Here is a 13,717-nt window from a genome sequence, read left to right on the forward strand (position 1 = left end):
CAATTGTGGCCGTAAGTTGAGGAATTACCCGTATAATAATTGCCAATTTCCTTCTTCACAGTGCCAGGCTGAGGTGGAATTGTTTTGCTCACTGGACGGAGCACTTGTGTGAAATTGCGGATCAATATTTCCCTTGATTGTGGTGTTGTTTAGCTTGCAGAGGCAAAAAAAACCTTATCTCTGTTCAAGTAGGAACTGCCCATTGAAGTGTTTTCCCAACAGAGGGTTGCGGATGTGGTTTTTACCACAGTTTGCCCGTCAGTAATGTGATCTCACTGCACTGTACAGTAAATCTATCACTTTTTGGAAAACGCTTGCCAAACCCCAAGAATGTGGTATGTTGCTGGTATGAAAAGTGATTTCTTAAAGTTCCCAAGATTGAGAAACATTGCATTGGTCAATTCACACCTATCTGTTGTGTCCTTGACTAACAACCACAATTGAGCCCAACATTTGTGTTGATAAGCGAGACATTCGTGAAGTGAGTTTTGCCCCAGTGGTTAAGTGAGTCACTACAGTTGTTAAGTTAGTCACACGGTTGTTAAGTGAATCCGGCTTCCCCCATTGACTTTGCTTATCAGAAGGTCACAAAAGGGGATCACATGACCCTGGGACATTGCCACCGTCGTAAATATGAGTCAGTTGCCAAACGTCTGAATTTTAATCACATGACCATGGGGATATTGCAACGGTCATAAGTGTGGAAAAGGCCCGTAAGTCACTTTCAGTGCCGTTGTAACTTTGAATGGTCACTAAATGAACTATCATAAGTCGAGAACTACCTATACTTAGTTGCAATGGGGCCAGTGACGTGTGTCTCTTTTAACTCTATCGTTACTTCTCCAGTGGTCTGCAGCCTCTCTGACTTCTATTAAATCTCAAAGGATAAACATCGGGAAGACGTTCCTCCCATTTTATATTCAGAATTGGGAATATGAGCAACCAGTTAGCACAGTCTCTCCCCTTCCAAAATCCAGAAAGATCGAAAATATTCCAGGAAAAATCTGAAAGACATTCTCAAGCACCTAGGTCTGGGATAGGCAACCTTGGCTCTTTTATGACTCGTGGACTTCAACTCCCAGAATTCTTGAGCCAGCATGGCTCAGCTTGGAAGCTCTCCCTTTCCCCTCAGCATGGCTGGCTCAGGAATTCTGGGAGTTGGTCCACGAGTCATAAAAGAGCCAAGGTTGCCTACCTCTGGCCTAGGCCTAGGCCGCTTTCTGACTCTTGGACTTCAACTCCCAGAATTCCTGAGCCAGCATTGCTCAGCTTGGAAACTTCTCCCTTTCCCCTCAGCATGGCTGGCTCAGGAATTCTGGGAGTTGAAGTCCACAAGTCATAAAAGAGCCAAGATTGCCTACCCCTCACCTAGGGGAAAAAAGAATAGACTAACAAAACGTTTTTCACAGCAGAATAAGTGATAATGATAATGATAATAACTTTTATTGTCATTTTTTTCCTGTGGGCACAACGGCACACATTAAAAATCAAATTTAGTTGCTGGCTCTCAAGTGTACACATACATAACACACATTTAAAACATGCTATATACAACATATGTATAGTCCTACACTCTTACATATAAGTAACATATAAATATTAATCGCTGTCCATCTTGAACACATAACGAAAGGAGGAAGCTTGAATGTTCACAAGGTTAATACTGTATGGAACAAATGCTAGACATAACATTCATCTAAGACAGAGGTATCCAGTCTTGGCCACTTTAAGAACTGTGGACTTCAACTCCCAAAATTCCCCATGCTGGCTAAGGAATTCTGGGAGTTGAAATCCACAAATCTTAAAAAGTGGCCAAGATTGGACACTTCTGTCTTAGATGAATATATTGTTGTGTGCGACAGTTTGAGAGGCTGTTCTTTCTTTCTTTCTTTCTTTCTTTCTTTCTTTCTTTCTTTCTTTCTTTCTTTCTTTCTTTCTTTCTTACTTACTTACTTACTTACTTACTTACTTACTTACTTACTTACTTACTTACTTACTTTTTAGCTAGAGGGCTGTCTAAGTCCTTCCTGGAACTTTTTGTACTTGTGAGGTTCTATCACAACATTTTTGACTGTGGTTTGTAACTGGCACAACTTAATCCCAAAGTTTCTCAGCCAGCCATTGTCTCTATCCCAGCCAAGAGGCAGCCATCTGTTGCTGTTGGATCTTCAGCGAGCCCATTAAAGCAACAGTTCCCCTTTAAATTAAACTCTTTCTGGTTTTCCAAATGTTATATCAGGACAGAAGTTAAGGTGGGGAAAGTCTTTTTCCTGATGGTTTATATGCAAGTACATAACACTGTTGGTACCAATGCTAACAGGGTGAGCCACTGCATAGAAACAGAAAGCAAACCCCATTGTCTACAAGCATTGATGATGTTACCTAGTTGGGTAATGAAATGTCTGCAAGAAAACAACCAAGCTCAGAGAACACTAAGGACCCCACCGTTTTATTCCTTGAGATCTTTATGTTCCGTTCTTGTCCATATGCATCTCTCTTGAATCTTGAGGGACTCCTTATCTAATGCTATATTCTCCTTTTCCATAAAACTATGGGTGCAAGGATTTTTCTTGCCTAGCAAATCAAGCTTGTATAGGAGCATATGCAGAGTTCTCTTTTTCTAAGTCAATCCCCTTGTTACTTTCTTCATTTTTTTGCAAATTAATCTGTGGGTCAGAGTCCTATAATCCTCAGATGCAAAGCTGCTGTGAGAAATACCACATGCATTAATTGGACAGATATATAAATAGTAATGTGTAAAACATACATTAAACCTTTGAAGGCCAGGATAGTTCTAAACATGAAAACAATATTTGTGAAATGAAACTTTCTAAGCTTGGACAATACGGAAGTTGGAGTTTTAGCAGAATGTTATGGCTGTTGATAAAAATCCCGATAAAAGTGTTTCGCTTCTGTGGTCAGCTTGGTTTTAGAAATGGATTATAGTCAGTTGCAGTCCTAATGCCTCAATACGCTACTCACAGATGCAGGGGTCTTCAATAAACGAATCACTGCAGTTGTTAGATTAGTAACACGGTTGTTAAGTGAATCCGGCTTCCCCATTGACTTTGCTTGTCGGAAGGTCGCAAAAGGTGAATCACATGTGACCCCAGGACACTGCAACTCTCATAAATACAAGCCAGTTGTCAATTATCCGAATTTTGATTACATCACTATGCTTTGTAACGTCAGACAGTCACTAAATGAATAATTGTAAGTCAAGGCCTATCTGTACTGGGAGAAATACTTGATAAATGATGGCTTTATTTTCCCCTTTTACTACAGATAGTCCTCAACCTACAACTGTAATGGAGCCTGTCAATTACGTTCATAAGTCGTGACAGTTGTAAAAACAGGTCACCACATGACTGGACCTGGTTTTACGATCTTTTTAATAGTAACTAAACGCTGGATTTCTGCAAAAATGTCATACCTTGCAGCCATGTGACTGCAGGACAATGCAGATGGACAGTTGCTAAGCACCCGAAAAGCAGGGTGTAGGAGAAGAGCAGGCAGAGCTAAGGGGCGGAGTTAAGAGCGTCATCAGCTTGGTGTTGTTATGTTGCCACAAAGGGTTCAAGTCCAACCCTGCTTGGATTCCGTTGGCCTTTATTGGCACCAGTTTAGAGTTTGTTGAACTTTAGTTGACTAGATTCTTGTGTATAGGCCTGAGCAATAAACCTTGTGAACTGCAACTTAACGTTCTGATCCTTTGCCTAATAATGGGGGCAGGACAGCCATTGAAATTCTAGTACCAGGTCATAAGTTCGTTTTGGGTTCTCCATCTTAAGTTCCAATGGTTGCTAAGAAACCGGTCCTAAATTGAGGCCTACCAATAATGCAGTTGAGTTTTTCTGCGGAAACAAAGTCCCTTTTATTTTGATGTACTTTACCCGTAATTGACTGGCATCTTTACATTTTATTTATTTGTATATGATCTCTGTAGATCCTTCTTTATAGTCCTTGAGATAAATAGTGAAGATAAAATTCTTTCAGTTTTTTTCTCTTTAAATAAATCCCGTGATATTATTAATTTTACTGAACTCTACATTGTTTTATTGGCATTTAAATTGTAAATTAATGAATCATGTGGCTTATCTGGTTTTAAATGAGACTATGTCTTGATCAACACTCCTATTTTAATGGTTATAACTGGTTTTAAGTGAGACAATGTATTGATTAACACTCCTATTTTAATGGTTACAACTGGCTTTAAGTGAGACGTGTATTGATAAACACTCCTATTTTTACAGTTATAGCTGCTTCTTAATAGCTTAGATTTTGTTTTTAAATGATAATATGCAGGCATAATTGTACAATTGGAATTATTTACTGGTGAAAAGGTAGATTATAAATTTGTTTTTAAAAGCTGTAAAAACATCTTTATAACTATTCTGGCCTAAAAGATTTTAAAAAAATATTTTTAAATAAAGTACAATGTTAGAAAAAAAGGAAAAAAGCACAAGTTTAAACATCGGTATAATGTTTAAAATGAATGGTAGGGGGAGGGCACACAAAATACAACACAGTCTCATGAGGTGGGGTCCTCACCACATTTGATAATAACCCCTACTTATATCCTATTTGAGAGGCCTTTGGTTCTTTCTAAGTTGGTTGTTTTCTTGCAACTCTAAGCTGCAAATATTCTCAAATATTATATCCTGTTTCTTAGCCTGGTGACTAGCTGAGCTGAATACCTATGAAAATATTAGTCTGAGTGAAAGCATTCTGATGGCCCACGAAGATAAAAAGCAGCTGATAGCACGCAGAGATGATAAACTTGTTCTTAAATTTATGGGAAACGCGTATTCAAATCAACATATTTCTGTCTGCAATTCTTCACCTTAAACCTCTGAGAAATGAGTGGGTAAAACAGGATTATTGAACCACATCAAAGGATTTCCATGTTTACATTCTATATGAAATTAAGGAGATTTAGATTCACTTTTAAGAGAAGAAGATAGAAGATCAGAGCATGAAGTAAATATCTGATTAGCTTCTTAAGACACATTGCACATGATGGCATAAACCACATACCTTTCTTTGTTATCTTTAAAAACGTCATGGCATAGCATGGATATTCGGTTTCAAAAGTAGCATTGTTTTAACTTTATCCCTCTGTCCACAGTGTTCCTATTGTTGTGTATGACGCTATAAATCAGTTGTCCTAAATTCTGAAATCCAAAGGTTCTAGTCATTCTAGAGAAAAAGCTAAAAACCTAAAATGCTGACGATGTATTCACATGGTCAATAACATTCTACCTCTGACATTGTTGCCACCTACAAAATTGATTTTTTTCAGTCTGTGGGGCAACAACCTCTTTCGTGGGCTCCATCTTGTGAAGATGGCTAATTCTTAAAGGTGATGGAGCAGTTTCCCTTCCAATTAAATTGTTTCTCTTACTGACGACATGTGTTCCATGATTGCTGGATCACCAACTTGGACAATGTGTTCTATTCAAATAATAATAATAATAATAATAATAATAATAATAATAATAATAATAGTTGGAAAGGACCTTGGAGGTCATCTAGTCCAACCCCCTGCTCAGGCGGGAAACCCTATACCATTTCGGACAACTGGCTGTCCAGTCTCTTCTTAAAAACTTCCAGTGTTGGAGCATTCACAACTTCTGGAGGCAGGTTGTTCCACTGGTTAATTGTTCTAACTGTCAGGAAGTTTCTCCTTAGTTCCAGGTTGCTTTTCTCCTTGATTAGTTTCCATCCGTTGCTTCTTGTCCTGCCTTCAGATGCTTTGGAGAATAGCTTGACTCCCTCTTCTTTGAAGAACATCTTGAGATGTTCTCCAAGAGATTTGACGGCAGCTCTGGATCAAAATCCCCTTCTTTCTCTAATGTTTAGGCATATCACTGTCCATTGGCTTCATCACCCTGCATATACAGGTAGTCCTCGACTTACGACCACAAAAGAACCCCAAATTTCCATTCCTGAGAAAGGCAGTTGTTAAGTGAGATTTATGACTTTTTTGCCACAGTCATTAAGCAAATCATTACAGTTGTTAAGTGACACATGCGATCTGGCTTCCCCCATTGACTTTGGTTGTCAGAAGCCAGCCGGGAAAGTTACAGATGGTGATCACGTGACCTCAACGTCAGTACAACCGTCATAAGTACATGCCAGTTGCTAAGCACCTGAATTTTGATCCTGTGACCAACGCTGCAAAAGTCATAAATCTGAAAACTGGTTGTAAGTCACTTTTTGCAGTACCGTTGTAACTTCTAACGGCCGCTAAATGAATGGTTGTAAGTCGAGAACTACCTGCGTACCATTATTTTGTTGAGGGAGAGAAATTGTCCTAAACGTTGTCAGTTTATTGAAAAAAAATACTTTGTCAATGAATATCACATCTGGTTTCGCTGCTCATCTGTTACATTTGGCACCTCCATGGTGCCCAGAAATGATTTTTGCCCCCTTTACCTATGCAGTGAAGATATATGAATGTCATTTGATACAAGCTGAAAATGGTTAAAGAATCTAAAATACCGTTATTTTTCACAGGTCATCATACAGTCTATATTGGGGTTCACGTTCCTAAGAGTTATCGGAGAAGGCGGCACCACAGAAGGAGGCCGAAGGAAAAGAAAGAAAGGGAGAAAATCACTGAATCAGATGTGGAAAATATTGATGAGGTCAGCGGGCACATCCTCAAGCCACTGAGTGAGTATTGGACTTTTGGGTTTTTTTCTCAGGAAAGGAAAACTGTCTGGAAATATGACTACCAGCATTACGTGACATTAACGTTCTTTGCAAGGAGGACACAAGTGTTCTACCTAAAAAAGAGGCATCCATCTTGGGCAACTTTAAGACCCGTAGACTTCAACTCCCAGAATTCCCCAGCCAGCCATGCTGGCTGGGGAATTCTGGGAGTTGAAGTCCACAAGTCTTAACATTGCCAAAGTTGGACAGCCTTGACCTAAAACAGGGGTAGGCAACCTCAGCTCTTTTATGACTGGTGGACTTCAACTCCCAGAATTCCTGAGCCAGCATGGCTCAGCTTGGAAACCTCTCCCTTTCCCCTCAGCATGGCTGGCTCAGGAATTCTGGGAGTTGAAGTCCACGAGTCATAAAAGAGCCAAGGTTACCTATCTCTGGCCTAGGCCTAGGCCGCTTTATGACTTGTGGACTTCAACTCCCAGAATTCCTGAGCCAGCTTGGCTCAGCTTGGAAACTCTCCCTTTCCCCTCAGCATGGCTGGCTCAGGAATTCTGGGAGTTGAAGTCCACGAGTCATAAAAGAGCTAAGGTTGCCTACGCCCTGACCTAAAATAAATGGGTGCAAGGAGATTTTACTGTATTCTCTCTCTTCAGGATGGATTGAAATACACTTGGTTTCAGCATCTCAAGTTTTCAGACACTTTGTATAAAAGTTGCACAAAATTCAGCCGGGGAATTTCAGGGAAATAACAGATTTGCAAATACTGAATATCAAGTTCAAACCCCGGGAATATTTTGACAGGGTTTCTAAAACTCTTCTAATCAATATGGCAATGAATACAAAAAAAAAAAAAAAAATCAAATCTCATTTCCTGATTTTTCCCCCATTTATTTTTTTTACCATATCAGGTACTACATGTTTTGTCAATATATATCCAGAGCAATTTTCAACCTTTACGTACTTTTTAAATGGATAAAATAAGCATCACTAAAGAAAAAAAAATGTAAAAATGTCCAGGAAACAAAAAGTACATTTTCTTGTACTTTTGAGATTATAAATAGCAGCAAAAATCAGTGTTACCCAGAGCTTTTTTTCTATTGTGTTCTGATTCCCCTTCTGTCGCTGCTTCTAAGGAACACTATTAAGTACATGCTAATGGATGGAAAATATTTGGCTAGAAAGTCAGTATGCAAGAGAAGGTAGCAATCTATGTTGAAATCTTGACCCAGACTAAATGTTTTATCAGACCAGCTCATAATGGATATTAAATGCTCTCTTTTCTATCCAGCATTTATTAATTTAGCAGCCACTGAAAATAATCCAAGAACTCCTTTTACTGTTGGTATAGCTCAGCAGTAGGCAACCTTTGGTCTTTTATGACTCGTGGACTTCAACTCCCAGAATTCCTGAGCCAGCATGGCTCAGCTTGGAAACCTCTCTCTTTCCCCTCAGCATGGCTGGCTCAGGAATTCTGGGAGTTGAAGTCCACGAGTCACAAAAGAGCCAAGGTTGCCTACCCCTGGTATAGCTAATCCTTGATTTACAACCATTCATTTAACAACTTATCATAGTTGCAACGTCACTGAAAAAAATGACTTACAAACCAGTCCTCGCATTTACGGCCATTACAGCATCCCCATGGTCATGTGATCAAAATTTCGTTTTTTGACAACTGTATTTATGATGGTTGCAGTTTCCTAGGATCACGTGGTCTCCATTTGTGACTTTTCCAGTTGGCTTTCGACAAACCAAGTCAACGGGGAAGCTGGATTCGCTTAACGGCTGCATGATTGACTTAACAACCGCAGTGATTCATCCAATTGTAGTTGTAATTCAAGGACTGCCTGTTTGGCGTCTAGATCTTAACCTGCAAAGCAGAAAGGAGATCTCTCATTAAAGGATGTAAACTGCAATGGGTGCAATACTTGGGCATAACCATCACTCAAATTTAGGCAACTTGCTTACTGCACAGTCCTTTTCCCTTTTTCCAGCCTCCTCTCCTTCATCATTGAATTGTAAATAATATTATTGTGTCAAATCTGAGATCAAGAAACAAATAAGAAATGTTCCCCCTAAGCCAGGGGTAGGCAACCTTAGCTCTTTTATGACTCGTGGACTTCAACTCCCAGAATTCCTGAGCCAGCCATGCTGAGGGGAAAGGAAGAGTTTCCAAGCTGAGCCACGCCGGCTCAGGAATTCTGGGAGTTGAAGTCCACGAGTCATAAAAGAGCCAAGCTCACCTACCCCTGCTCTAAATTATTCACATGTTGACATGTAATAAAGTGAAGCTTCTAGGCCAGGGGTAGGCAAACTTGGCTCTTTTATGACTCGTGGACTTCAATTCCCAGAATTCCTGAGCTAGCACGGCTCAGCTTGAAAACTCTCCCTTTCCCCTCAGCATGGCTGGCTGAGGAATTCTGAGAGTTGAAGTCCATGAGTCATAAAAGAGCCAAGGTTGCCTACCCCTGGTCTAGGCCTAGGCCCCTTTCTGACTCGCGGACTTCAACTCCCAGAATTCCTGAGCCAGCATGGCTCAGCTTGGAAACCTCTCCCTTTCCCCTCAGCATGGCTGGCTCAGGAATTCTGGGAGTTGAAGTCCACGAGTCATAAAAGAGCCAAGGTTGCCTACCCCTGGTCTAGGCCTAGGCCCCTTTCTGACTCGCAGACTTCAACTCCCAGAATTCCTGAGCTAGCATGGCTCAGCTTGGAAACCTCTCCCTGTCCCCTCAGCATGGCTGGCTGAGGAATTCTGGGAGTTGAAGTCCAGGAGTCATAAAAGAGCCAACGTTGCTTACCCCTGCCCTAAGCTGAAGCAAGCACCCGTTAATAGCAATAGCTAAGATTCTACTTGTTCTTTTAAAATAAAAGTAAAAGAAAAAATAGCAAATAAGGAAAATAGTATAATACAAGAACTACTCAGTTTACTATCACAGCTGAGTCCCACATTTCTGTTGCTAAGCGAGACAACTGTTAAGTGAGTTTTGCCCCATTTTACGACTTGTCTCACCACAGCTGTTAAGCGAATCACTGCAGTACAAGTTAGTAACACGGTTATGAAGTGAATCTGGCTTCCCCAATGACTTTGCTTGTCAGAAGGTCGCAAAAGGGGATCACGTGACCCCAGGACAGTGCAACCGTCATAAGTACATGCCAGTTGCCAGGCATCTGAATTTTGATCACGTGACCCTGGGGATGCCGCAACGGTTGCAAGTGTGAAAAAACGGTCCTTTGTCACTTTTTTCAGTGCCCTTGTAATCTTGAATGTTCACTAAACAAACGGCTGTAAGTCAAGGACTACCTGTATTTTGCCATTTGATTGATTGCATTGGGAACCTTTGATCTGGAGACCCTGGCGACGGTCACTAAATGAACTATAGTAATCCTTGACCTGTTGCAGTTTATTCTATTTCCTTTTCTGAAACAGATCACCTGGATAGGTATCTGGTTGGATAGAAAAGAATATTATCCTTCCATTAGCTCATTAGCTCACAATTCTTTTTAGGGCGAAGAAAGAATCACTAGAACGTTTCTAGCTGGAGCATCTAAAGTTATACGACGTTTTTCTCGGCTCTTGCAAGGAACTACGTGAGGTTACAAACATTCTCCAGGGCAGATAAGAAACATAGCTTAGGAGCAGGTGAAAAAGACAGGTTTAAGATACAGGAGGACCTGGACAGACTTGAACACTGGGCGCTATCTAACAAAATGAAATTCAATGGTGAAAAAAGTAAGGTTCTACATTTAGGCAAGAAAAACCAAATGTACAGGTATAGTATAGGGGGTACCTTGCTCAATAGTAGTTACTGTGAGAGGGATCTCGGGAGTCCTAGTAGACAGTCACTTAAATATGAACCAGCAGTGTGCTGCAGCTGCCAAAAAGGCCAACACAGTGCTTGGCTGCATTAACAGAGGGACAGAATCAAGATCATGTGAAGCATTAATACCACTTTACAATGCCTTGGTAAGGCCACACTTGGAATACTGCATCCAGTTTTGGTCACCATGATGTAGAAAAGATGTTGAGACTCTAGAAAGAGTGCAGAGAAGAGCAACAAAGATGATTAGGGGACTGGAGGCTAAAACATATAAGGAACGGTTGCTGGAATTGGATATGTCTAGTTTAATGAAGAGAAGGACGAGGGGGGACATGATAGCTGTGTTCCAATATCTCAGGGGCTGCCACAAAGAAGAGGCAGTCAAGCTATTCTCAAGAGTGCCTAAAGACAGGACAAGAAACAATGGATGGAAACTCATCAAGGAGAGAAGCAACCTAGAACTAAGGAGAAACTTCCTGACAGTTAGAACAATTAACCAGTGGAACAACCTGCCTCCAGAAGCGGTGAATGCTCCAACATTGGAAGTTTTTAAGAAGAGACTGGACAGCCATTTGTCTGAAATGGTGTAGAGTTTCCTGCCTGAGCAGGGGTTTGGACTTGATGACCTCCAAGGTCCCTTCCTACTTTATCATTATTATTATAAATGAGAGATATTATTCTTGGAACAGATGGTGCTAATGTTATCCCTCTCCAGAAGGCTAAATGTTAGGAAGCGGAAATCAACACCCATAAAAGTGGAACATCTCCAGGTGACAGAAAAGGATCAGAACCTGTTAAGGTCTTGTTCAAACTGCTGTGGATAGGTTGGAAGGAAAATATTTCAGGATCAGAGAGAATAAAACCCACCTTCCTGATAATCCGAAGTGCTTCCTAGCCCAGGGGTCCCCAACCCCCGGTCCGTGGACCAGTACCGGTCTGTGGCATGCCAGCAACCGGTCTGCACAAACAAGCAGTGCCCCATCCGTGGGATGCAGGCAGCACACAAAACCACGCACTCTCCGATCCGTGGAAAAACCTCTCTCCATGGAACTGGTCCCTAATGCCCAAAAGCTTGGGGACCTCTGTTCTAGCCACTTAAAAAGCCTATCAAATACAGGTAGTCTGTATCGATTTACGACAACAATTTGAGCCCCCAATTTCCATTGCTAAATGAGACGGTTGTCAAGTGACTTTTGGCCCACTTTATGACGTTTCTCGCCATAGCTGTTAATTGAACCACTGCAGTTGTTAGTTAGTAACACGATTATGAAGCGAATTTGGTTTCCCCATTGACTTTGCTTGTCAGAAGGTCACAAAAGGGGATCACTTGACCCCGGGACGCTGCAACCGTCACAAATACGAGTCAGTTGCCAAGTGTTCTGAATTTTGATCACGTGATCCTGGGGACTACTGCAGTGGTTGTAGGCGTGAAAAACGGTCATAAGTCACTATTTTCAATGCCATTGTAACTTGGAACGGTCACTAAAGGAACTGTTATAAGTTGAGGACTACCTGTAACAGAAAATCTGGTGCCAAATCGAAAAACAAAATCCTGTTTTTCAGCAGAGAGGAATCCAGAAAACACCTGTCTAAGGTCATGCTTGAAAGCAACTTCTCACAGGCCATAATATTTCAAGGAAGATGCTGGTTTGCAGTTAGGAGAAACCACAAATGTACATCGAAACCAAATGGCGAAGTATTGTGTGGTTAAATAAATGCAACTATGACTTCAACCACTTTTTTGGATGATCCATCATAGCCTCTGGTCCCAGTAACTGACCCAAACTGGATCCTGCAACATTATCTTGGGATGTGTATATTTGCCTTCATTCATCCATCATAGACTGTTCTGATAGAAACTTAAGTTAGGGAAGTAATACACACAGTTGTATTATTCTAAACCAAGGATGGGGAACGTTGGCCCTTTTATGACTTGTGGACTTCAACTCCCAGAATACCTGAGCCAGCCATGCTGGCTCAGGAATTCTGGGAGTTGAAGTCCACAAGTCATAAAGGGCCCATCGTTCCCTATCTCTGCTCTAAACAGTACTGTGGAGTGTAATCACTGGGAAAGTTTGCATCCAGTTGTGGAACCAAATTGTTGATACTAGTTGCTTTCTTGTAGCTTAGTTAACAGGCTATCCTTTTTAATTAATAAATTTGCCCACTTTAATCAGGGTTAGGGCACAACTGGGTTTTTTTTTTAAAGATAACCAAATCAACTCTGCTAACTACAAATCCATTAATCTCTTGGATATTTTTAGTAAGCCAAATGCTGGATGCTTAAGTGGCAAATATTAGGATTGGACGCTGTCCAAGAAATACATTGGAGGAGGAACAACATGAATTTAGAGTTGAGCAATCTAGGTTAGAATCTTGTGTTCTAATATCTAGTTGAAAAATGTTCCATTCTAACCTAAAATTCACTCTTGTGGCCTTTGGTGATTGCACAACTGCTCTTGATTTAATCCCCAAAGGAATCCCGTAGAGAGGCAGTTGCTTCTGCTCATACATCCATTAAGAGCAAAGTTTCCACATAGCCATAAAATAAATAAATCAGTTATAAATAGTCCTCGACTTATAACTGGCCACTTAATTATAATGGACTTCCCCAAGACTGTTTACAATCTGGATTTGAAATCCAGATGGCTGCTTCCCCCCTTCCTCAGAGGTCAGGTGTCCCAAATGTGGTTTTTCATGAGGCAACTGGACTTTCTTGTTATTCTTTGAAGACGTTTCGCTTCTCATCCAAGAAGCTTCTTCAATTCTGACTGGATGGTGGGGAAGGGAAGGATTTATACTCCTTGCAGACAGCTGGTCATTTGCATTTTTTTAGAGAGTCGTTGAGGCCACTTGGAGGTTTGTCAGTGTCCTCAGGGTCACCTGAGTGGTGGAAATGGGTGTGGAACTGCTGAAAGGACTGTATTGTAGAGCTGAATATAACTAGAATAGAATATAAAAGAATGGAAGGATGTATTTAGAAACTTGTTCCTCTTCTGCCATTTATTCCAAATATCTTTTGAGCACAGCCTATCCATAGTAGCAAACATCGCTATTGACATTGTTGATATTAACCTCTGATTCTGTTTTTCAAAAGAATCCTTCAGTATTTCTAATATTTTAATATTTCTTGTCATTCTGTAGCTGATAATCATGTTTATAGATTCTTCTCCTTTAATTAAAATCTTTAGTTCCCTCTAGTTTCCAATTTTGAAGGGTTTTTTTTA

At 40.7% G+C, this 13,717-nt stretch overlaps 1 protein-coding gene across 3 annotated transcripts in view; it reads left to right on the top strand.

Annotated features, from left to right (window-relative positions):
• Nucleotides 1-13,717, top strand: part of SLC4A4 (solute carrier family 4 member 4) — a 199,549-nt gene that overhangs the window by 49,359 nt on the left and 136,473 nt on the right. For all 3 annotated transcript variants that reach the window (XM_039350339.1, XM_039350340.1, XM_039350341.1), the window contains exon 3: nucleotides 6,520-6,678. In XM_039350339.1, the coding sequence (XP_039206273.1) occupies nucleotides 6,520-6,678 (159 nt within the window). The remainder of the gene's footprint in view (nucleotides 1-6,519; nucleotides 6,679-13,717) is intronic.

This window comes from Crotalus tigris, unplaced genomic scaffold (assembly GCF_016545835.1).
Source record: "Crotalus tigris isolate CLP2741 ecotype Arizona unplaced genomic scaffold, ASM1654583v1 scf7180000018322.853269, whole genome shotgun sequence".
Lineage (NCBI taxonomy): Eukaryota > Metazoa > Chordata > Lepidosauria > Squamata > Viperidae > Crotalus > Crotalus tigris.